The 23746-nt window shown below is 46.9% G+C and overlaps 1 protein-coding gene across 2 annotated transcripts; it reads right to left on the bottom strand.

The window, feature by feature from the left end:
• Positions 1–97: 97 nt before the first annotated feature.
• Positions 98–20513, bottom strand: AAAS (aladin WD repeat nucleoporin). 2 transcript variants are annotated; one of them, XM_032645473.1, is made up of 16 exons: positions 20257–20513; positions 10919–11046; positions 8075–8130; positions 7671–7762; positions 7430–7476; positions 7076–7174; positions 6611–6754; positions 2265–2385; positions 1860–1984; positions 1612–1672; positions 1372–1462; positions 1076–1169; positions 921–988; positions 684–765; positions 487–571; positions 98–357 (listed from the first exon to the last, which is right to left on the bottom strand). In XM_032645473.1, exons 1-16 carry the CDS (start codon positions 20377–20379, stop codon positions 130–132), a joined length of 1644 nt encoding a protein of 547 aa, XP_032501364.1. In that variant the 5' UTR covers positions 20380–20513; the 3' UTR covers positions 98–129. The 2 variants fall into 2 exon arrangements, with proteins under 2 accessions (XP_032501364.1, XP_032501365.1); XM_032645474.1 differs by lacking the exon at positions 10919–11046 and having other exon boundaries at positions 20257–20457.
• Between the last annotated feature and the right edge of the window lie 3233 nt (positions 20514–23746).

Here is a 23746-nt window from a genome sequence, read left to right as displayed (position 1 = left end):
TGACTAAAAAGTGAAAGAGCCAAGATCTTAACCCAAAGTCCATGGCTTTTTCTTCTTCAGTATACCCCAATGTTGGGTAAAGATAAGAGTCTCATAATTGAATGGAAAACAAAAAAAGGACACTTTTTATTATTGAATGCGGGAGTGAGGGGAGTGGGGCCGACCAGGGGGTGGCCCTGGGAGAGGGTCCCAAGGGGCAGAGGTTGGGGATGTCTCAGTAAAGAGGGGCAGATCATGAATAGAGCCTCCGCCCCCAGCTGGGGGCTCTTGAGTTCGGCCAAGCACTGGGCTAAAACGTGGAAACTGGGCATTGACAAAGTACAGAGGGATGTGGGCGATCCGGCCCGTGGACCAGCACTGCAGAGAGAGGGGAAAGCAAAGTCTGACCAGTCTGAGCCCAAAGACGGCCATACAGCAGAGCCACACAACAGCTGCAGCCCTCGCTCCTCAGCCCACTCCTGCAACCACAGCAGCTGGCCTACTCACCACGCTGAGCAGAGCTCCTTTGTTGAAGGAAGGATGGAAAGTGATGAGCTGGGCCTGGGCTCCTGGCTCCCCCTGGACAGCGCCACTAGGGGCAGAAGGAAAGGTGAGCAGGCTGCTGGAGGCAGAAGGCAGGTGTAGAGGGTATGGGTTTGGTATGGGAGGCCGGCGGGGGGGAACCACACCTGCCCAGCACCTACCAAGGAAGTAGCTCAAACACAGGGCTGTTTCGAGTGCGAAAAAGGAGGATGACTGGTTTACCATTCTGGACCCGTGGATTTCCTGTAAGAAGTGGATGCAGGGATAGGAAGGAACTCTGGAGGCAGGATCCCAGGGCAGGGGCAGGGGCAGAGAAGAACTGCAGCCAGGGCCTGGAAACAGTCAATTAATGGGAAGATGGTGCGGCCCGAGCAAAGGCCTCCCTCCCCTCCTCTTACCTTTCATGAGCACAGCCAGCCGCTCCCCACTTGGGTCCCAGACCATGGAGTGAGCCTCTCCCCCAAGCCTATGGGTCAGAACAGCAGGTTGGGAGGGCTCAGCGTGGTCCCTCCCAGCTTTGTCTCACTGCCCCTCCCTCGCCCACCCAGCTCACCTTTCCTCTCCATCTGGTGTCTGTACTGTCGTCTCAGACAGATCTGCTACAATCGTAGCTGACTTCGCGCCTCCAACGCACCCCTTTCGCTCACCTGCGGATCAGGGCAGAGGCTCTTAAGGACAAGAAAGGGGCCTCCCACTGGCCCCTGCCTCCTCTCCATCACAGGCATCAACACCTCTCAAGGCGCCCAAGCTTCTTCCCTTTGTCCTTCAGAGCAGCACATTCCAGATGGTTCCTGTCTCCCTCCGACTACCCCAGATGTTGTGCATCCAGAAGTGTTTCCCTGGACTCACCACAACGTTCTGGGAACGACAGGGAGTAAATCAGTGGTTCCCCCGACACAGTGAAGAGCAGGCGGCTTCCATCAGGACTCCAGCAGCCAGTCTGGGGTCAGGGAGCAAAAGGCAGGGAAAGAGGTCTCTGGGGATACAGGGGGGAAGCACACGAGGAAGAGAGTAGAGGAGGTGGGGGGACACGCCTGGGGAGCAGGGCCCACCTCCGCCCCCGCTCCTGAGACGCACAGTCCCTCCTACCTGACATCGCCCTGATAGGGTAGGCCACCGCTCACAAGTCCACATCTGGGCCTCCCAGACTCTGTGCCAAAGAGAGGCGGGTCACAGCTTAGGAACTCTAGGTGTCACAGCCTGGACGTCCCTTCCTGTCAGTCCCACATTCAGGTGAATGGGAACGCGGACAGAAGGTTGTGGCACTCGCAGTTCCAGGAGCCTAGTGCCTTTCTCGAGGTCGCTCCTGCCCCCCTCCCCGCCCTCCCCCTACTCACCGAAAGAGCGCAGAAGGAGTGGTAGCCAGGACTTTGCTGCCATCCGGGGACCAGAGCAGGTTGGTAACCCCACCTCCCCGAAACCAGGGAAGGGGAACACAGGTCTCTGTTGAGACATCCCATACCTAGGAGAAAGGGGAAGAGAGTGAGACAGGGGAGACTCAAGCATCCCTACCATCCCACGGGGGGCCGCCCTTCCTTAAGGTACAAAGAACCAGAGGGGAGGACGTGGGAAAAGGACAGTTAAAACAGGAGGAAATAGGGTTATGTTTATACTGAGAGCAGGCAGAAATCTACATCTGAGGAGTCAGGCTGGTGCAGCGCCTTCCCCTGGGTATGTTTAAGATTGAATGGACAGCTATTCCTCTCCTTCCCCCAGGGTAAGAGGCGTGGGGACCAACTCACCAGGATGGCAGCATCCACAGGTGAAGCTGAGAGTAGCCGACCCCCACTGGGGGCCCAGGCCAAGCTGGTGACAGGTGTGTGCCCAGGGTGAGAGAGCACTTGGGCACAGCCAGAAGAGGGTCTGCCGAGGGGAAACGGGGCGTGGAGTCAGAAGACAACAGGAAGAAAGCCCCATGATTCTATTCCCTTGCCTCCTCCTGCTAAAACTTCCCAATCCCAGTGGCCCCTCTGAGTTCAAATCCAGGTTGGGGAAAATGAATAAGGATCATGGAAGTTAAAGAAAAAGAAGGAAGGAAGGGCAGTCACTATCAGGAGGTCCAGAAAGGAAAACGGGTGAAAGGGACAAAAGAGCCTGAACGAGACAAAAACTTTTGACCAGTAAAGCTAGAAGGTACTGGGCTGGGGAGATGCATGTTCTGCTCTAGATGAGAGCCCTCTCCCCGCAGGACCATCCTGCCTGGAGCATGGGATAATCCATGCCATCACTTCAAGGTTCCAATCTCTTCTCTTCCTACAGTTATCCACCACTCTCCAGAATTCAGCCTGTGCTCCTAACTCTGTCTTTCCGCCTTTCCTTGTCAGAATCAGCTTCCCTCCCCAGCGCTCCCACATCATTTTCTCCTCATCAAAGACGGCGCACGTGGCAAACCCCCCCCCCCCCCCACTAAACTGGGAACTAGTTGAGGGGCCCCGGCTGTGTCCGTCAGCTCTGTATCTCCAGAGCCACATTCTTGGCCTGACAGGTACAGGCTACTAGCCAAATTAATGCCACCTTGTTCTTTCTCCTCCCAACTATACCCCCCTTAAGCTCTAATGAGATCTTAGGTCACCAGTCTACAACTAACTCTCTTAACTTTACAATACATCAGTTTACAGAGGTCCATCTCATTCTTTTCAGTGGCCCCACTGCATTCCACTGAATAGATGAACTATAATTTACTCAGTCAGGCCACCACAAATGGATATTTCAGTTGTTACAAACGGTACTGCAAAAACTATTCCCTATATCTTTATGTACTCGTCATTATTTGTGTAGAATAGAGTATTAAAGTGGAATTGCAGGTAAAAAAAGGCTTGAACCTTTCAAAAGATAAATATGCCAACAAATGTTTTCTGAAAAGTTCGTACCACGATATACTCTACCTGTAGTTTTCCTAGTCTTGCTAGTATTGGATATTATCAAACATTTCAACTTTAATAATACTAGCATACTGGGAACTCCCTGGTGGTCCAGTGGTCAGGACTCCACGCTCTCACTGCTGAGGGTCAGGGTTCAATCCCCAGTCAGGGAACTAAGACCCCACAAGCCTCACGGTGCAGCCAAAAAATAATAATAATTATCATACTATAATTCTGAATGGGCCAAAAAGCATTCTATACATTCTTCTAGTCCTTTTATTTATTTATTTTTACATTTAGTTCTTTTGTCTGCTTGGAATTTATTTGTATATAAAATGTAAAGCAAGGACAAACTGTATTGTTTTCTAAATAGATAGCCAATTATGCCAAAACCACTAAAAAAAAAAAACCAAAAACTACTCTATTGCAATGCAAATCCAAATTCATCATATATTAAATTTCCATAAATTCTTAGATCTGTTCCTGAATGTCGTTCTGTTACACTGATCTGTTTGTTTGATCTTATGCCAATAACTTTCTGTTACTATAACTTCATAAAATATTTCAATACCTGGTAGGGCAAATCTCCTCTCAATATGCTTCCTTTTCAAACTTTTCTTGGCAATCCTTCCACATTTATTCTTTCATAAAAACTCTATTATTTTGTCCAGTTCACGAAAACAAACAAAAGCCAGCAGAATTCTGATGGGAAATACACTTAATCTGACATCTTCATCATTAAATTTTCCTACCCAGGAATATAACACACCCCTCCATTAATTAAGCTCTTGTTTAATATTCTTCAACCACTTTCTTCAGATGTCTAACAGATTAAATAAATTTAACAATTTATTCCTGGTAATCTATAGTAATCGTTGTACCTGTTGTAAATAGAACATATTTTCCATTGCAACCTCTCAACCGATTATTGTTGGTACCAAGGGAAGCTATTACATTTTTAGTTTCTTGGATCCAGTTACCTTACTACTTAAATTTCTTATTTGATTAAATAGGTTTTTTTGGTTGAATCTCTTGTCTTATCTAGGCTTAAAATCATATCATCAAATAAAAATAATTTTCTCTTCTTTCACAAGACTTTACCATGTTTCCTTTTCTTGTCTTAACTGCCCTCAAAAGAACCTCCACAAATAATGTTAATAATGGTGATAATGACATCTCTGTCTTTATCTTGACATTACTGGAAATACCTTTAGTATTTCCTATTTCACTGTTCAATATGGTAGCCACTGATTTTGCATATATACTCTTTATGTTTAGGTTGTCTCTTTGTATTCCTGTTTATGTATTCAGCTGAATGCTTATTGAGAAGGGCATTTATTTATAGAAACACTTTCCTCCTTTAATTTGCAAATGTAACAATCATTTTAATAGACTTCCTGATGGTGAATAGTTTTTAATTTCTGGAATATTCTACTTGGTTACGATTTTTTTTAAAATATGCTTTTGGACTCTATTTGCTAATATTTTATTAAGCATTTTAAAAATCTACGCTCAGGGGAATTCCCTGACAGTCCAGTGGTTAGGACTTCATGCTTTCACTGCCAAGGGCGCAGGTTCAATCCCTGGTCAGTATATCAAATACATAACTAAGGATCTACTGTATAGCACAGGGAACTCTACTCAATACTCTGTAATGGCCTATATGGGAAAGAATCTAAAAAAAGAGTGGATATATGTATATGTATAACTGATTCACTTTGCTGTACAGCAGAAACTAACACAACATTGTAAATTGACTATACTGCAATAAAAATTTAAAACAAAAAAAAATCCCCTGGTCGGGGAACTAAGATCCCGCAAGCCACGAGGCATGGTGAGGAAGTAAAGTAAGGAAGGAGGGAAGGAGGGAAGTAAGTAAGTAGATAAATAAATAAAATCTATGCTCAAATATTTTCTTTCTTATACCACCTATTGTCAGGTTTAGGTTACATTAGGTTTATGGAAATAAATCAGGATGGGGACTTCCCTCATGGTCCAGTGGTTAAGAATACACCTTCCAACTCAGGGGACGTGGGTTTGAGCCCTGGTCGGGGAACTAAGATCCCACATGCCGCGGGGCAACCAAGCCCGTGTGCTCTAGAGCCTGTGTGCCACAACTAGAGAGCCCATGCACCGCAATGAAAGATCCCGCATGCCACAACAGAGATTCCGAGTGCCACAACTAAAGACCCGCGCAGCCAAATAAATAAATAATATATATTTTTTAAAAGATTTGTATAAAAAGAAATAAATCAGGATTGATCCTGGGACAGAAAGAGGACATTAATGAGAAAACTGGTGAAATTAGAACAAAGTTTGGAGTTTAGTTAATAACAATGTACGAATGTCAGTTTCTTAGTTTTGACAAATCTAACATGGTTATATCAGACGTTAACGATGATGTGAAGGGTATACCAAAACTCTACTATCTTTGCAGCTTTTCTAAAAATCTAAAATTATGCACAAAGTTTATTAAAAGGAAAATAAAACAAATCAGGAGGCTTTCCAAATGTTTTATGATCTGGATTAGTTCAGATAACATGGAGATTATCTTTTCTTTGACAATTAGAACTCTCATAAAACCATCTCAGCCTGGCATCTTTTTTTAGGGGTAGAGCTCATCCGTTTTAATTGCTTCTACAGTCCACTTTGATAACATATATTTTGCTAGACAAACATTTCCTTTAGGTTTTCAAATCTGTTAGTCTAAACTTATATATAATATGCTCTAATAATTCTATTTTCTTCCATATTTGCAGTTATCTCTCCTTTCCCATTTTGAAAATAGTGTACTTTGATTTTCTATTTTACCTTATTAAGGCTGGCCAAAAGGTTTTCTTCTTTATTCATAATTTAAAGAACCAGTTTCTAGTTTTATATTTAGTTAGTCCTCGGGATTTTTTCCAATTTCATCGGTTTCAGCTTTTATCCATATTAATTCCCTTCCCCCTTTCCTTTAAACCTACATCTGGCAGTCCTCTGAAAGAGACAGTCTTTCCAATCCATGATCCATAGGTACAAACTCCCCACAATCCCAGAAGCCCCCAGTTCTGTCCCTTTCTCTAGATTAGATCTTCTCAGCACCTCCACCTTGGCCTTAGGTCTGCTTCTCCCGTAGCCCTGGGAAGCGCTGTAAGGAAAAAGAACTTCTCCTTCCAGACCTCCTCACCACCCCAGCATGGCCACGACCCTCAGGCCAAGGTAAGAGAGAGAATGCTGGGACTCACCGGGTAGACAAGGACGTGGGGTCCAGGGTCCAGATGAGAATGCAGCTCTGGCAGGCCACAGCCAAGACGGAGGCACTGAGGGGCTTCCAGGCCAGGGCCGCCACATTTCGCTGCAGCCGGTGCTTCAGGGAGGGGACTATAGTGCTGGGGTGAAAGGGGAGGGGATGGGGTCAAAGCAGGGACACTAAGGCACAGCGACCTGAGTGGTGGTTGAAGAGGGAAATCCAGAGAGAAAGCTGATCATCCAGGGCCTGTGGGTATTGTGGGACAGAGGACAGGATAAAGACTGGATCTGGAAAGAGGATGCATCCAGTTGTGGGGTCTCCCTGACCCCAGTTCTGGAAGGAGCCATGGACCAGGCCCAGGAACTGCAGGACTCCCTGGGCACCAAGGCTGGAGAAGGAAGTGGGGACTGACCGATGGAGACTGAAGACTCCGAGTCCACCCAGCGTGCCCCACACATACCTGTTGGCATTATACACACGGATGGAGTCATCTAGCAGGGCCACCGCAAACTTGTTGGTGTGTGGGTGCCACGCAAAGACCCTCAGGCAGCAGCTGGACCTGGGGCAGGAGTGAGGGTGAGGAGTCCCGACCTGCACCTCGCCATTCCCGGCCCAGAGCTCGGGTTCCCTTCTGTGTGAGGACACTATTATTTTTCACTGCTTTTCTTTCTTTTTGGGGGCGGTAGGAGGGAGAATGTGGGGAGCAGTCAGGAAAGGGGTATGAGGAGTCTCTGCCTTGATTTCCCTCTCCCCAGAAGAAGTTCCAAGGTTCAGGACTTGCTTCCCACAAAAGCTCCAGAGCTTGTACACTCACCAGTTGGTGACTTGAGCGAATTCAGCAATCAGATCTTCACTCCTGAGCTATAATAACAAAGCAGGTAGAGGTTGCACTGGGAAAAAGGAGCTTATCCCCTCGACGCTCCCACAGGGGAGCTGGACCATTCATACCCTCTGCAGTCTTCTCATCACACCCTGACCCTAAGACATAGGAAGTGGAGAGGGGGTGGGAGTGGGGGAGCAGCAGCCAGGGAGGGCCGGGGGGAAGCCAAACTTACAGACAGATGGGGAAACAGAGACCCATGGAGGGAGGAGGCCCATCGACAGAGTGCCAGGGCCCAGCTGGATGCCGTCTTCACCCACTCAAACACTGTGGAGTTGAGAAAGCAGCTGTGATTAAACCATTCGCAGGGCTCTCACTGGGCACCCTCCTAGGTGAGGGACGAGTAAGGGCAAGCACTCCCCAGATCCTTCCACCCGACAAGTGCTCCGGACACCCACTCTATGGTATGGGGGTAGGCGGAGGGGAAGAGAAGATGGCACCAGCCGAGTCAAATGGGCTGGGAAGTACAGGGCCAAAGGGAAAGGCTCTGGGCCAACAGGTATTGGGATGAATTAGGGAGAATATGGACGGGAGATGGCAACCATAAAACTAGAGAAGGCTAGAGGTAAACACACTCACCCTCCTCCTCTGAGTCTGCAATTTCATTCAGCACTCCAAAAAGTCCCACATCACGCCTGAACAGGAGAGGGAGCTGTGAGTCACTTACTCTGATCCCTTCAGTCTGCTAAGTTCATCTGTTCATTCACTCAATAAACATGTATTAAAAATAACACTCACACTTAATGAGTGACAACTATGTGACATGTACTTTATATAGTCCTTTCATTGTACCCATGAGAGGACAATATATAAATTGTCCACCAGTGAGGCAACTAAGGCTCAGAGGTCTTTCAGGGCTTTGTGCACAGATCAAGGAGTCAAGACTTGCCCTAAGGGACTTCCCTGGTGGCACAGTGGTTAAGAATCCATCTGCCGATGCAGGGGACCACGGGTTCAAGCCCTGGTCCAGGAAGATCCCACATGCTGTGGAGCAACTAAGGCCGTGCGCCACAACTACCGAGCCTGTACTCTAGAGCCCGCGAGCCACAACTACTGAGCCCGAGTGCCTAGAGCCCGTGCTCCGCAACAAGAGAAGCCGCCGCAATGAGAAGCCCGCGCACTGCAATGAAGAGTTGCCCCCGCTCACTGCAACTAGAGAAAACTCACACGCAGCAACAAAGACCCAACGCAGCCAAAAATAAATTTTATAGATTTAGAAAAAATAGATCGATTGATAAACAATAGATTTATAAATAGGTAGACTTATAAAAAATAATAGTAAAATAAATTTACGACACAAATTATTAAAAAAAAAAAAAAAGACTTGCCCTAAGATAGTGAATGGAAAGCCACAGAAAGTTTAAGCTGAGGAATAAACTGATCACACTGGCATTTTAGAAAGATGAGTCTGGCTGCAGATTAGAGGGGAAAAAGAATGGAGAGAAAGAAATGGGTTAAGAGGCTACTTCAGGAATCTAGAAGAAAGGCCAAAGTGGCCTGAACCACTGGGGATGGAGAAAAGACAGATTTGAGTGCTCGAGGAAGTAGAATGGACAGGATTTGAGGACTAATTAGACCTTAGTAAGGGAAAGAGCAATAGCAAGGGAAACACGCAGGTGTTAATTATAGCATCTAATACTGCTTACACTGTGCCAGGGCTGGGCTAGATGCGCCACATGCATCATCTAATTCAGCCTTTATCACAACCCTACAAAATAGGTATTGTTATCATCAGCCTTATTAGATGAGAGAACAGAGAGTGTGAAGAGGTTAACTATCAAAGGTGAACTAAGTAGGAAACAGCAGAGTCAGGATTCAACCTGTCTGCCCGCCCCAGAGCCTACATTCAAAGCACTTGCTTCTATATGACTAGGAAGGCTATTCCTTGAGATGAAAAACACAAGGAAGAAGCCAGCTTAGAGAGGAAAATGAAGAGATTGATTTTGAATGAGCTGAGTGTATGAAGCCTGTGGAATATCTCTAACTGAGGGTGTTGGGCAGACAAGTGAACACCCAGGTGTGGAGCATCAATCACAAGTCCAGCCTAGGGACACCAACATTTAAGAGAGAGCAGGAGGCTTCCCTGGTGGCGCAGTGGTTGAAAGTCCGCCTGCCGATGCAGGGGACGCAGGTTCGTGCCCCGGTCCAGGAAGATCCCACATGCCGCGGAGTGGCTAGGCCCGTGAGCCATGGCTGCTGAGCCTGCGCGTCCGGAGCCTGTGCTCCGCAATGGGAGAGGCTACAACAGTGCGAGGCCCGCGTACAGCAAAAAAAAAAAAAAGAGAGCAGGAAGAGAAGCAGCAGCTAGAGAGGCAGAAAGTGAGAAAGCACCCAGGACTGAATGGCTTTTCAGACCATGACTTGATGTTTAGCGGCACTCAAGCAGACATGCAAATTAAACTGTAATGCAATATCAAATATCAAAGCTTGATAGCACATGTGTTAGGAAACAGGCACTCTCATACACTGTGTTTGTTTTGTTGTTGTTTTTTAATTTTTTTTTTTTTTTTTTACGGTACGCGGGCCTCTCACTGTTGTGGCCTCTCCCGCTGCGGAGCACAGGCTCCGGACGCACAGGCTCAGCAGCCATGGCTCACGGGCGCAGCCGCTCCGCGGCATGTGGGATCTTCCCGGACCGGGGCACGAACCCGTGTCCCCTGCATCAGCAGGCGGACTCTCAACCACTGCGCCACCAGGGAAGCCCTGTTTTTTAATTTTTATTGGAGTATAGTTGTCTCATACACTGGCGGTAGGTCTGTAAATATGTACAACTTAAACAGAGGACTATATGGCAATAGCTCATGAAATGAACATACCCTTGGAACCCAGCTACTTCATTTGTAGGAATTCATCCTACGTATGATGATGATGATGATAATAATAAGAATAATAGCTAACCCTTGATGGGATTAATATGGGCCAGGCACTGTTCTAAGTGTTTTACTCATTTAGTCATCACTACAACCTCGTAAGATAGGCTCCCTTTTACAGATGAAATTGAGGGACAGAGTGATTAAGTAACTTGACCAAGGTCACACAGCTAAAAAGTGGCACAGCCAGCAATTCAATCCAGGTTTCACTCCTACATGTGCAAAATGAATGACCTATGTATGACATTATTCGCTGCAACCTTATACCTAACCTTGCTGAGCTTCAAGTAAAGGCTCAGAAAGTAATAATGACATAAGGAGGGAACAGGTCCACAGAATTAAACCAAAAAGGAAAGCAAGTCACTGGAGTTGAAATGGAACTACTGTTGCACAGCCTTGAGTTCCACAAAAAGGACTGATAATTTGATACGTTGAATGATACACAGCTCTGAGCTAGAGAGGGCTGGGAAGGCCAAGGCAGGGGGGGGTGGTGACCTCATTGCCTCCAGGATCTGCAGACCACTGGCCCAAGAGACCCTTTGCCATGTCTCACCAAATGTTGATGCATCTCTTCCACACTTGTTCCCGGTGGTGGATGAAGGCCGTTCTTGTGCCATGGTCCAACCTCCCAGGGGTCTTCAAGGGATCCTTAGTGAGGTTTAGGACAGGAAGATTGATCCACTAGAGCCAGAAATGAGGCATGACAGTGAGTCAGTCTCTTCCCTAGATCTCTACTGAACTTCCTGCCATCTCCAACCCTCGGCAGGGCTCCCGAGACCTGTTTCCCATTTCCACAAATATAACACTTGTGGAGAGGGGCAGAGTCAAGATGGCATACTAGAAGGATGTGGAATTCGTGTCTCCTCACAAGTAGGGCACCTACCGGGCACTGCTGGGGAAACACGGACACCTAAGGGGACAGGAGCAACCCCCAGCAACCAGTTACTTCAACTATAGTTTTATTTTTCCTAATATATTTTTTATCTTTCTAATTATTTTGTTTCTTATTCTTTGATATTGTACTGCTCCTTTTTCTCTTTCTTTCTTTCTTTTTTTTTTTACCACGCCACAAAGCTTGCGAGACCCTGGTTCCCAGGCCAGAGGTCGGGCCCGAGCTCCTGTGCTGGGAGCTCCGAGTCCAAACCGCTGGACTAACAAAGAACCTCAGGACCCAGGGAATATTAATCAGAGTGAGGCCTCCCAGAGGTCCTCATCTCAGCACCAAGACCCATCTCTATCCAACTGCCTGCAAACTCCAGTGCTGGACGTCTCAGGCCAAACAACCAGTAAGACAGGAATACAGCACCACCATCAAAAACAGAAAAAAAAAAAAAAAAAGAAACGACAAAAAGAATACGTTACAGGGCTTCCCTGGTGGCGTAGTGGTTGAGAATCTGCCTGCTAATGCAGGGTACACGGGTTTGAGCCCTGGTCTGGGAGGATCCCACATGCCACGGAGCAACTAGGCCCGTGAGCCACAACTACTGAGCCTGCACGTCTGGAGCCTGTGCTCCGCAACAAGAGAGGCCGCAATAGTGAGACGCCCGCACACCGCGATGAAGAGTGGCCCCTGCTTGCCACAACTAGAGAAAGCCCTCATACAGAAACGAAGACGCAACACAGCAAAAATACATAAATTAATTAATAAACTCCTACTCCCAACATCTTCTTTAAAAAAAAAAAAAAAGTTACAGACAAAGGAACAAGGTAAAAACCTACAAGACCAAATAAATGAAGATGAAATAGGCAAACTACCTGAAAAAGAATTCACAGTAATGATAGTAAAGATGATCCAAAATCTTGGAAACAGAATGGAAAAAATACAAGAAACATTTAACAAGGATCTAGAAGAACTAAAGAGCAAACAAACAGTGATGAACAACACAATTACTGAAATTAAAAATGTTCTACGGGGGGCTTCCCTGGTGACATAGTGGTTGAGAGTCCGCCTGCTGATGCAGGGGACACGGGTTCGTGCCCTGGTCCGGGAAGATCCCACATGCCGTGGAGCAACTAAGCACGTGTGCCATGGCCGCTGAGCCTGCGCATCCAGAGCCCGTGCTCGGCAACGGGAGAGGCCACAACAGTGAGAGGCCTGCGTACCGCGAAAAAAAAAAAAAAAACTCTAGGGGCTGGACTTCCCTGGTGGCGCAGTGGTTAAGAATCCACCTGCCAGGGCTTCCCTGGTGGCGCAGTGGTTGGGAGTCCGCCTGCCGATGCAGGGGACACGGGTTCGTGCCCCGGTCCGGGAAGATCCCACATGCATGGCCGCTGAGCCTGCACGTCTGGAGCCTGTGCTCCGCAGGGGGAGAGGCCATAACAGTGAGAGGTCTGCGTACCATAAAAAAAAAAAAAAAAAAGAATCCACCTGCCAATGCAGGGGACACGGGTTCTAGCCCTGGCCTGGGAAGATCCCACATGCCGCGGAGCAACTAAGCCCGTGTGCCACAACTGCTGAGCGTGAGCTCTAGAGCCCACCAGCCACAACTACTGAAGCCCGTGCATCTAGAGCCTGTGCTCCACAACAAGAGAAGCCACTGCAATAAGAAGCCCGTGCACTGCAATGAAGAGTAGCGCCCGCTCACTGCAACTAGAGAAAGCCCGCACGCAGCAACGAAGACGCAACGCAGCCAAAAATAAATAAATTAATTAATTAAAAAAAAATACTCTAGGGGCTTCCCTGGTGGCACACTGGTTGAGAATCCACCTGCCAATGCAGGGGACATGGGCTCGATCTCTGGTCCAGGAAGATCCCACATGCCACGGAGCAGCTAAGCCCATGCACCACAACTACTGAGCTTGTGCTCTAGAGCCCGTGAGCCACAACTACTGGGCCTGCGTGCTGCAAACTACTGAAGCCCATGCGCCTAGAGCCCATACTCCACAATGAGAGAAGCCACCGCAATGAGAAACCTGTGCACCGCAACGAAGAGTAGCCCCTGCTCACTGCAACTAGAGAAAGCCTGTGCACAGCAATGAAGCCCCAACACAGCCAAAAATAAATAAATAAAATAAATAAATTTATTTTAAAAAATACTCTAGAAGGAATCAATAACAGAATAACTGAGGCAGAAGAACGGATAAGTGAGCTGGAAGATAAAATGGTGGAAATAACTGCCAGGGAGCACAATAAAGAGAAAAAAGCATGAAAAGAACTGAGGACAGTCTCAGAGACCTCTGGGACAACATAAACGCACCAACATTCGAATTATAGGGCTCCCAGAAGAAAAAGAGAACAAGAAAGAGGCTGAGAAAATATTTGAAGAGATTATACTTGAAAACTTCCCTAACATGGGAAAGGAAACAGTCGATTAAGTCTGGGAAGCACAGAGAGTACCATACAGGATAAACCCAAAGAGAAACACAACGAGACAAATATTAATGAAACTATCAAAAATTAAATACAAGAAAAAATACTAAAAGCAGCAAGGGAAAAGCAACAAATAACATACAAGGGAATCCCCATAAGGTTAACAGCTGATTTTTCAGCAGAAACTCTGCAAGCCAGAAGGGGGTGGCAGGACATATTTAAAGTGATGAAAGGGAAAAACCTACAAACAAGATTACTCTACTCAGCAAGGATCTCATTCAGATTCAACGGAGAAACTAAAACCTTTACAGATAAGCAAAAGTTAAGAGAATTCAGCACCACCAAACCAGCACAAATGCTAAAGGAACTTCTCTAGGCAGGAAACACAAGAGAAGGAAAAGACCTACAAAAACAAACCCAAAACAATTAAGAACATGGTAATAGGAACATACATATTGATAATTACCTTAAACGTAAATGGATTAAATGTTCCAACCAAAAGACATAGACTGGCTGAATGGATACAAAAACAAGACCCATACATATGCTGTCTACAAAAGACCCACTTCAGACCTAGGGACACATACAGACTGAAAGTGAAGGGATGGAAAAAGACATTCCATGCAAATAGAAATCAAAAGAAAGCTGGAATAGCAATCCTCATATCAGACAAAATAGACTTTAAAACAAAGACTAGGGGCTTCCCTGGCGGTGCAGTGGTTAAGAACCCGCCTGCTAATGCAGGGGACATGGGTTTGAGCCCTGCTCCGGGAAGATTCCCACATGTCGTGGAGCAACAAGGCCCATGCACCACAACTACTGAGCCTGCGCTCTAGAGCCTGCAAACCACAACTACTGAAGCCCACACACCGCAACTACTGAAGACCATGTGCCTAGAGCCCGTGCTCTGCAACAAGAGAAGCCGCTGCAATGAGAAGCCTGCACACCACAACGAAGAGTAGCCCCCGCTCGCCACAACTAGAGAAAGCCTGCGTGCAGCAACGAAGACCCAATGCAGCCAAAAATAAATTAAAACAAAAAAAGCAAACACTATTACAAGAGACAAAGAAGGACACTACATAATGATCAATGGATCAATCCAAGAAGAAGATATAACAATTATAAATATTTATGCACCCAACATAGGAGCACCTCAATACATAAGGCAAATGCTAACAGCCATAAAAGGGGAAATAGTAACACAATAATAGTAGGGGACTTTAACACCTGACTTTTACCAATGGACAGATCATCCAAAATGAAAATAAATAAGGAAACACAAGCTTTAAATGATACATTAAACAAGATGGACTTAATTGATATTTATAGGACACTGCATCCAAAAACAACAGAATACACTTTCTTCTGAAGTGCTCATGGAACATTCTCCAGGACAGACCATATCCTGGGTCACAAATCAAGCCTTGGTAAATTTAAGAAAACTGAAATCGTATCAAGTATCTTTTCCGACCACAACGTTATGAGACTAGATACAGGAAAAATTTTAAAATACAAACACGTGGAGGCTAAATAATATGCTACTAAATAACCGAGAGACCACAGAAGAAATCAAAGAGGAAATCAAAAAATATCTAGAAACAAATGACAATGAAAACACAACAACCCAAAACATATGGGATGCAGCAAAAGCAGTTCTAAGAGCGAAGTTTACAGCAATACAAACTTACCTCAGGAAACAAGAAAAATCTCAAATAAAGAACCTAACCTTACACCTAAAGCAATTAGAGGAAGAAGAACCAAAAAAACCCCAAAGTTAGCAGAAGGAAAGAAATCATAAAGATCAGATCAGAAATAAATGAAAAAGAAATGACGGAAACAATAGCAAAGATCAAGAAAACTAAAAACTGGTTCTTTGAGAAGATAAACAAAATTGATAAACCATTAGCCACACTCATCAAGAAAAAAAGGGAGACGACTCAAATCAACAGAATTAGAATGAAAAAGGAGAAGTAACAACGGACACTGCAGAAATACAAAGGATCATGAGATATTACTACAAGCAACTCTATGCCAATAAAATGGACAACCTGGAAGAAATGGACAAATTCTTAGAAAAGCACAACCTTCTGAGACTGAACCAGAAAGGAACAGAAAATATAAACAGACCAATCAGAAGCACTGAAATTGAAACTGCGATTAAAAAACTTCCAACAAACAAAAGCCCAAGACCAGATGGCTTCACAGGCAAATTCTATCAAACATTTAGAGAAGAGATAACACCTATCCTTCTCAAACTCTTCCAAAATATAGCAGAGGGAGGAACACTCTCAAACTCATTCTATGAGGCCACCATCACCCTGATACCAAACCAGACAAAGATGTCACAAAATAAGAAAACTACAGGCCAATATCTCTGATGAACACAGATGCAAAAATCCTCAACAAAATACTAGCAAACAGAATCCAACAGCACATTAAAAGGTTCAAACACCATGATCAAGTGGGGTTTATCTCAGGAATGCAAGGATTCTTCAATATACACAAATCAGTCAATGTGATACACCATATTAACAAAGTGAAGGATAAAAACCATATGATCATCTCAATAGATGCAGAGAAAGCTTTTGACAAAATTCAACACCCACTTATGATAAAAACTCTCCAGAAAGTGGGCATAGAGGGAACCTACCTCAACATAATAAAGGCCATATATGACAAACCCACAGCCAACATCGTTCTCAATGGTGAAAAATTGAAACCATTTCCTCTCAGATCAGAAACAAGACAAGGCTGCCCACTCTCACCACCATTATTCAACATAGTTTTGGAAGTTTTAGCCACAGCAATCAGAGAAGAAACAGAAATAAAAGGAATCCAAATCAGAAAAGAAGAAGTAAAACTGTCACTGTTTGCAGATGACATGATACTATATAGAGAGAATCCTAAAGATGCTACCAGAAAACTACTAGAGCTAATCAATGAATGTGGTAGAGTAGCAGGATACAAAACTAATGCAGACAAATGGGCCTCGAGATCCCAGACCTTCCCCGTCAGGAGTGACCTTCCGGAGCCCCCTGGTGACTCCCAGGGCTCATTCAGTCAGTGTTTCAGTGCCAGTTACCCCCCGACGAGGCGGAGCCATCCAGAAACCAAAGCCACCTTGGAAATGAATTTCTTGGTCTTTTCTGCAGGTTTGCCCATGGGGTCACAGCAAAGGGCAGAGTTTCAAAGGATGGCACTGGTGGGCGGGCCTTTGGGGAGACCACCAGGCATTGGCAAAGCACTCCTGGGGACAGACAGAGTGAGGGTGGGCAGTGCCGCCCTTTCTTCTGACAACCTCTGGTTGCTCCCTGCTTTTGCCGCTGGTGTGGATATGAGGGCCGCCTCTGGAGATCCCTGTTTCAAGTTCTGTCATAACCACACGGCATATCAGTGCCAACCCAGGGGTGTCCCCCAGGAGGGTCCCCCCACTCCATCACACCCACAACATTGTCTCGCCACCAAGTGTGAATAAATGGTATGATCGCCAACCCGGAGGGTTCCTTCTCCCTCCCTTCAAGCCAAGCTTCTGCTCAGGATGAGTTTCCAGCTGAGTCTGGACGCCTCAGGAATTTTCCCAGGCACAGTATGTGGACCAGCAGGGAACACAAGGTGATATGTGGGTGGACATTTAAAATTTTAATAGTCATGTATTTATTTTCATGTATTAAATATATCAGCTCATCCAAAAAAAAAAAAAAAAAAACTAATGCAGAGAAATCTCTTGCATTCCTATAAACTGATGATGAAAAATCTGAAAGAGAAATTAAGGAAACACTCCCATTTACCACTGCAACAAAAAGAATAAAATACCTAGGAATAAACCTACCTAAGGAGACAAAAGACCTGTATGAAGAAATCTATAAGACACTGATGAAAGAAATTAAAGATGATACAAACAGATGGAGAGATATACCATGTTCTTGGATTGGAAGAATCAACATTGTGAAAATGACTATACTACCCAAAGCAATCTACAGATTCAATGCAATCCCTATCAAATTACCAATGGCATTTTTCACACAACTAGAACAGAAAATTGCACAATTTGTAGGGAAACACAAAAGACCCTGAATAGCCAAAGCAATCTTGAGAAAGGAAAATGGAGCTGCACAAATCAGGCTTCCGGACTTCAGGTTACAGTACAAAGCTACAGTAATCAAGACAGTATGGTACTGGCATAAAAACAGAAATACAGATCAATGGAACAGGACAGAAAGCCCAGAGATAAACCCATGCACATATGGTCACCTTATCTTTGAGAAAGGAGGCAAGAATATACAGTGGAGAAAAGACAGCCTCTTCAATAAGTGGTGCTAGGAAAACTGGACAGCTATATGTAAAGGAATGAAATTAGAACACTTCCTAACACCATACACAAAAATAAACTCAAAATGCATTAAAGACCTAAATGTAAGGCCAGACACTATAAAACTCTTAGAGGAAAACATAGGCAGAACACTCTATGACATAAATCACAGCAAGATCCTTTTTGACCCACCTCCTAAAGAAATGGAAATAAAAACAAAAATAAACAAATGGAACCTAATGAAACTTAAAAGCTTTTGCACAGCAAAGGAAACCATAAACAAGACGAAAAGACAACCCTCAGAATGGGAGAAAATATTTGCAAACGAAGCAACTTACAAAGGATTAATCTCCAAAATATACAAGCAGTTCATGCAGCTCAATATCAAAAAAAACAAACAACCCAATCCAAAAATGGGCAGAAGACCTAAATAGACATTTCTCCAAAGAAGGTATACAGATTGTCAACAAACACCTGAAAAGATGCTCAACATCACTAATCATTAGAGAAATGCAAATCAAAACTACAGTGAGGTATCACCTCACACCGGTCAGAATGGCCATCATCAAAAAATCTACAAACAATAAATGCTGGAGAGGGTGTGGAGAAAAGGGAACCCTTTTGCACTGTTGGTGGGAATGTAAATTGATACAGCTAGTATGGAGAACAGTATGGCGGTTCCTTAAAAAAAGAACTACCATATGACCAGCAATCCCACTACTGGGCATACACCCTGAGAAAACCGTAATTCAAAAAGAGCCATGTAACACAATGTTCATTGCAGCACTATTTACAATAGCCAGGACCTGGAAGCAACCTAAGTGTCCATCGACAGATGAACGGATAAAGACGATGTGGGCTTCCCTGGTGGCACAGTGGTTAAGAATCTACCTGCCAATGCAGGAGACACAGGTTCGAGCCCTGGTCCGGGAAGATCCCACATGCCGCGGAGCAACTAAATCCGTGAGCCACAACTTCTGAGCCTGCGCTCTAGAGCTTGCGTGTCACAACTACTGAAGCTCGCATGCCACAACTACTGAAGCCCATGCACCTATAGCCCATGCTCTGCAACAAGAGAAGCTACCGCAATGAGAAGCCCATGCACTGCAACAAAGAGTAGCTCCTGCTCACAACTAGAGAAAGCCCGTGCACAGCAACAAAGACCCAATGCAGCCAAAAATAAAATAAATTTTAAAAAATAATAAAGATGTGGCATATATATATATATAATGGAATATTACTCAGCCATAAAAAGAAACGAAATTGAGTTATTTGTAGTGAGGTGGATGGACCCAGAGTCTGTCATACAGAGTGAAGTAAGTCAGAAAGAGAAAAACAAATACCGTATGCGAACATATATATAATCTAAAAAAAAAAAAAAGATTCTGATGAACCTAGGGGCAGGACAGGAATAAAGACACAGATGTAGAGAATGGACTTGAGGACACAGGGAGGGGGAAGGGTAAGCTGGGACGAAGTGAGAGAGCAACATTGACATATATACACTACCAAATGTAAAACAGATAGCTAGTGGGAAGAAGCTGCATAGCACAGGGTGATCAGCTCGGTGCTTTGCGACCACCTAGAGGGGTGGGATAAGGAGGGTGGGAGGGAGACGCAAGAGGGAGGGGATATGGGGATATATGTATGCATATAGCTGATTCACTTCGTTATACAGCAGAAACTAACACAACGTTGTAAAGCAATTATACTCCAATAAGTATGTTAAAGGAAAAAGAAAAAATATATATAACACTTGTGGACAGGGAAACAGGTCTTAGCTCCCTTATCTGTAAAACTAGAATAATATTTCATAGGGTTGCTGTGATTAAATCACATTATTAAAACATTTGTGGAGAACACCTGACTCAGAGCCTTTCTTCCAAGCAAACGCTCAATAAATGTAAGTTTCTCTTCCTTTTCCTTCCCAGAAACACCACAGGAAAAAACTCCCCAGGTTGTGCCTTCCCAGTTCTCCCAGATTCTGTACCAACTTTTCAGAAGTCCTCCTGCACCCTCACATCCCCTAGATTCGCCCTCACTCTCCGTTCCCACTAGGCCCGCACCACAGCCCCTCAGCATCCCTTACCCTCCAATCCCAGCTCTTAAATACATCCCAGCCCTTCTATTCTTCTCCAGCCTGAGCCAGGCTGTTTCCAATACTCCAGTCTGGGGACCTCGACCCTGCCCCTATCACGTTGCCTCTGCTCCCCCATTCTCTCCGACTCTGCCCCCCATGCCTGTAGGTCTCCTCCCTCCTCGCCCTGACCACCTGGCCCCGGAAGTCGGGAGGCGGACTCTCATAGCTACTGCCCGTCACCAGCTCGTTATTGTGCTCGTATAGGGTGACTTGTCCCCTAGGCGGCGGCGGAGGGAACAACCCCAGGGAGCACATCCTGCCGGTCCCGAAGACGTCCGGACTGAGCAAACTCCTGGATCCCGCTCCGCCGACTCTTAGTTCCCTGGCTAGATTAGGATGCGTACGGGTAGTCGCCTGGGACAAACTGCTATGCAAAGCTCAACGGAAGTGAATGGAAGAGTAACGGAGAAGAAGGACGCATGCGCAGTCTGCGACAGACTTCCGGCGTCCTCGCGCGCCGCCTGGCGGCCGGAGGGGGCGGTGTAAACACGTCCGTAGGGCAGACCACTATTTAAGGGTCGGAGCGTTTTTTTGTTTCCTGTGAGACTGCTGTTTTTCCCAGTTCCGAATTCCCCAACACACTCTCCTACTCACTCTCAGCACTCGAAAAGTCCAAAATAAGCCACGTTCAGGGCAGTACCTAATTAAACTCTCCCAGGATTGTGTCAGGGGCAGCTGGCTGGAAAGTTGAGGGAAAGCCTCCGGAAGGCGGAAACTCAGGCGGGAGGCCTTGGGAGGGAGAGTGCAGTGCCCGCCGGAACCTAGAGCCCACGGGGTTAGGCCTCCTAGAAGGAAAAGTGGGAACAGTTGGGAAATTAACATTTCCTGAGCACTTATTATGATAAGTGCTTGTATAATCTTTACAACAACTCCATGAGATGGGTACTGTTATATCACCATAAGGAAAGAGGCACAGGGAGATCGGACCTAAAAATACCAAAACCTGTATAAGGCATTCTGACTGACTACAGAATGAAAGTGAGATTGAGAGGAGAGGGGCAAAAACAAGTAAAGAGGATTAAGAGGTACAAACTACAAGGTATTAAATAAATAAATTACAATGATGTAATGTACAGCACGGGAATATTGCCAATATTGTATTATAACTTTGTATGGAGTATAATCTATAAAAATATCAAATAATTGTGTTGTACACCTGAAACTAATATAATATTGTAAATCAATTTTTTTAAAACAAGTGAGATTGATCTTATTCTAACTCCAAAGGATGGAACTAGAACTGGAATCTAATGCAGAATGGGGGCTCCTCTTCTTACAGCTGTGTGGCTTTGGGAAAATTGTTGAATTCTTTGAGACTCAGCTCCCTCACTTGCAGTGTCCTAACTATTATACATGGCTGTTTCCCATACAAAGTAATGGAAACAAAGCCATTTAATAAACTGTAAAGTGCTAAGCAGATATTGGAGATGAATAGCCCTAACTCTGCCATGAACTAGGTGACCTTGGGCATTGGTTCATTCATTTAACAGATGTTAATGAGCAATTCCAAGGACCAAGCTCTGGGGACCCAGAACTGTATAAGGCATACAGTTCCCCATTCCCAAGAGCAGCCAGTCTCATTGGATACTATAGGAGGCATTCTGGTTTAACATTCTTGGATTCTATATCTGCCCCTCCTTTCTACATGAAAAGTTCCCCCAAGAGTTATTCCCGGGTCAGAAAACCAGGGGCTCCAAAATGTTAATGGACAGAGGAATCATCTGAGGATCTTGTTAAAATGCAAATTCTGGGGTGGAGCTCTGAACTTGTAGTTCCAAAAAGCCCGCAGGTGATACTGCACAGACAACTCTTTGAGTAGCCCCTCCCCCCATTTAATTAGTTCACTGTCACTTGGGAAGTCACAGAAAACTTAAAGAGCAGATTCTTAAAACTGGGGATAGTTTGGAGAAATTGGCTGGGAAAGCTCTCCTTGAGACGGGGAAGCAGGACAGGTTTGAGGGAAAAGTGGGAGTCCGTGACCCTGACAGACTGGTGGAGAGCAGTGAGAAGCCACCCACAAATTTTTTGTTTGTATCATCCAACCCCAGATACCCCAAGAACTCACTACAGCCTGGGACTATGACTTCCACCCTCCCTTGAATGAAGCCTGATTTTCACCAACAGACTGTGTTATAATTATCAGTTAGGTGCCTGCCTCTTACCCTGTAATGTGACCTGGAGAGAAGGAACAGTGCTCTGTGTCTTCATACTCCACAACCGCCTCCCCCATACAGCTTATTTAAGGTTTGCTGAATGGTTTTTCACAATTTGCAGATTCTTGGGAGGCTGAAGTCCAGGCCTAGCGCACTCCCCACTAACTTCACCAGGGGGCGCGGCGGCCCTGGCGACACAGTGACTGTGACCCACCGCCCCAGGGGCTCAGAGCGCTCGGCGGGCAGTCTCCACCGGGGCCCCTCCCTACGACCTGGGCGGGAAACCGAGGCAGCGTCCTGGCCACTGCCCGAAACTTCTAAAATGGGGCCCCCCACTTTGGGAGGCGGGAGGCATCTTGGGAGCCGGGGTGCCTGGACCTCGGCCCGCCGCCCCTTCCTGGGCGCGCCGAAGCCCGGCGCCCCGGCCCGGGGCCGGTAACCAGGCGCACATGGCCCGCCCGGCCCTGTTTGTCCTGGCAGCGCGCCGCCGCTATTTGAGGCGGTTTTTATCTCCCAGAAACCAGCAAAACCCCAAGCGGAGTCTAAGGAAGATGAAAGGAGCCGAGGGACCGGGGAGGGGAGGACCGCGAGACTGCGGCGGGCGGGAGCTGGCACCGGACAGGCGGAGGCCGGGAGGCGAGAGGGCCAGGCCCTGGGGGGTCCCGAGGAGCCGGCCCCGCGGGGTGGGCGCCGAGCCCGGGGGTCCACTTCGGGCCGCCCACTCTCGCAGCCCCGCGCCCAGGCGTCCCCCGCCCCTCTCAGCCGCTCTTCCGCCGCGGCCCCCGGCCGGCCGGAGGGTCCTCGGAACTCGGATCCTTCTTCAAAGCGCCTTTGAAGCCCGGAGCCCCGCCCAAGGGCAGGAGATTTCGCACCTGGACGGGGGCGGGGTGGGGAGGGGACCGGCAGCCCGAGTACCGCTTGGGACCCACCGACCCCTCCCCCGCTCTAGCGCGGAGCGCCTCTCCCGAGCCCGCAAGGGGCACCGGCGGACGGGGGCGCCGCCCGCAGTCGGGCCCAGGCTGGGGGAGCGGCTCGTGCGCCCCTCCGCCCGGCGGGGGAGCCGTAGGGGGCGGAGGCCGCACAAAGCCCTATTGTGGCTGGGGTCTGGCCGCGACAGAGTGGCTTTTGTTCCTCCGCTGAGTCCGTGGCGGGCACGACTGATTGCAGGCCCGGGGCCGGGGGCGGGTTACGTGCCAGGCGGGTCCACCCGCGGTAGCCGCACCTCGCCCGGCCCGGGCCGCGCCGTAGTCCGCACGGCGATCGCGGGGCCGGCGCGCCGCCCGGCTGCTGTCCAGGCCGTGTCCGCTGGTGCCAAGCCCGAGAAAGAGCCGGGTGAAGAAAACCTCTTCGCCTTCCCAACTCCGCAGAGAGCTCTGGGCTGGGCGGTCAAAAACTGACCTCCGCCTTAGGGCCGAGCCGCCGAAGTATTCTATCCCGGGCGTAACGTGCAAACAGGCACGACAATGCCC

Source organism: Phocoena sinus, chromosome 10 (assembly GCF_008692025.1).
Source record: "Phocoena sinus isolate mPhoSin1 chromosome 10, mPhoSin1.pri, whole genome shotgun sequence".
Taxonomy (NCBI): domain Eukaryota; kingdom Metazoa; phylum Chordata; class Mammalia; order Artiodactyla; family Phocoenidae; genus Phocoena; species Phocoena sinus.
This window is presented reverse-complemented; position numbering and strand designations above follow the sequence as displayed.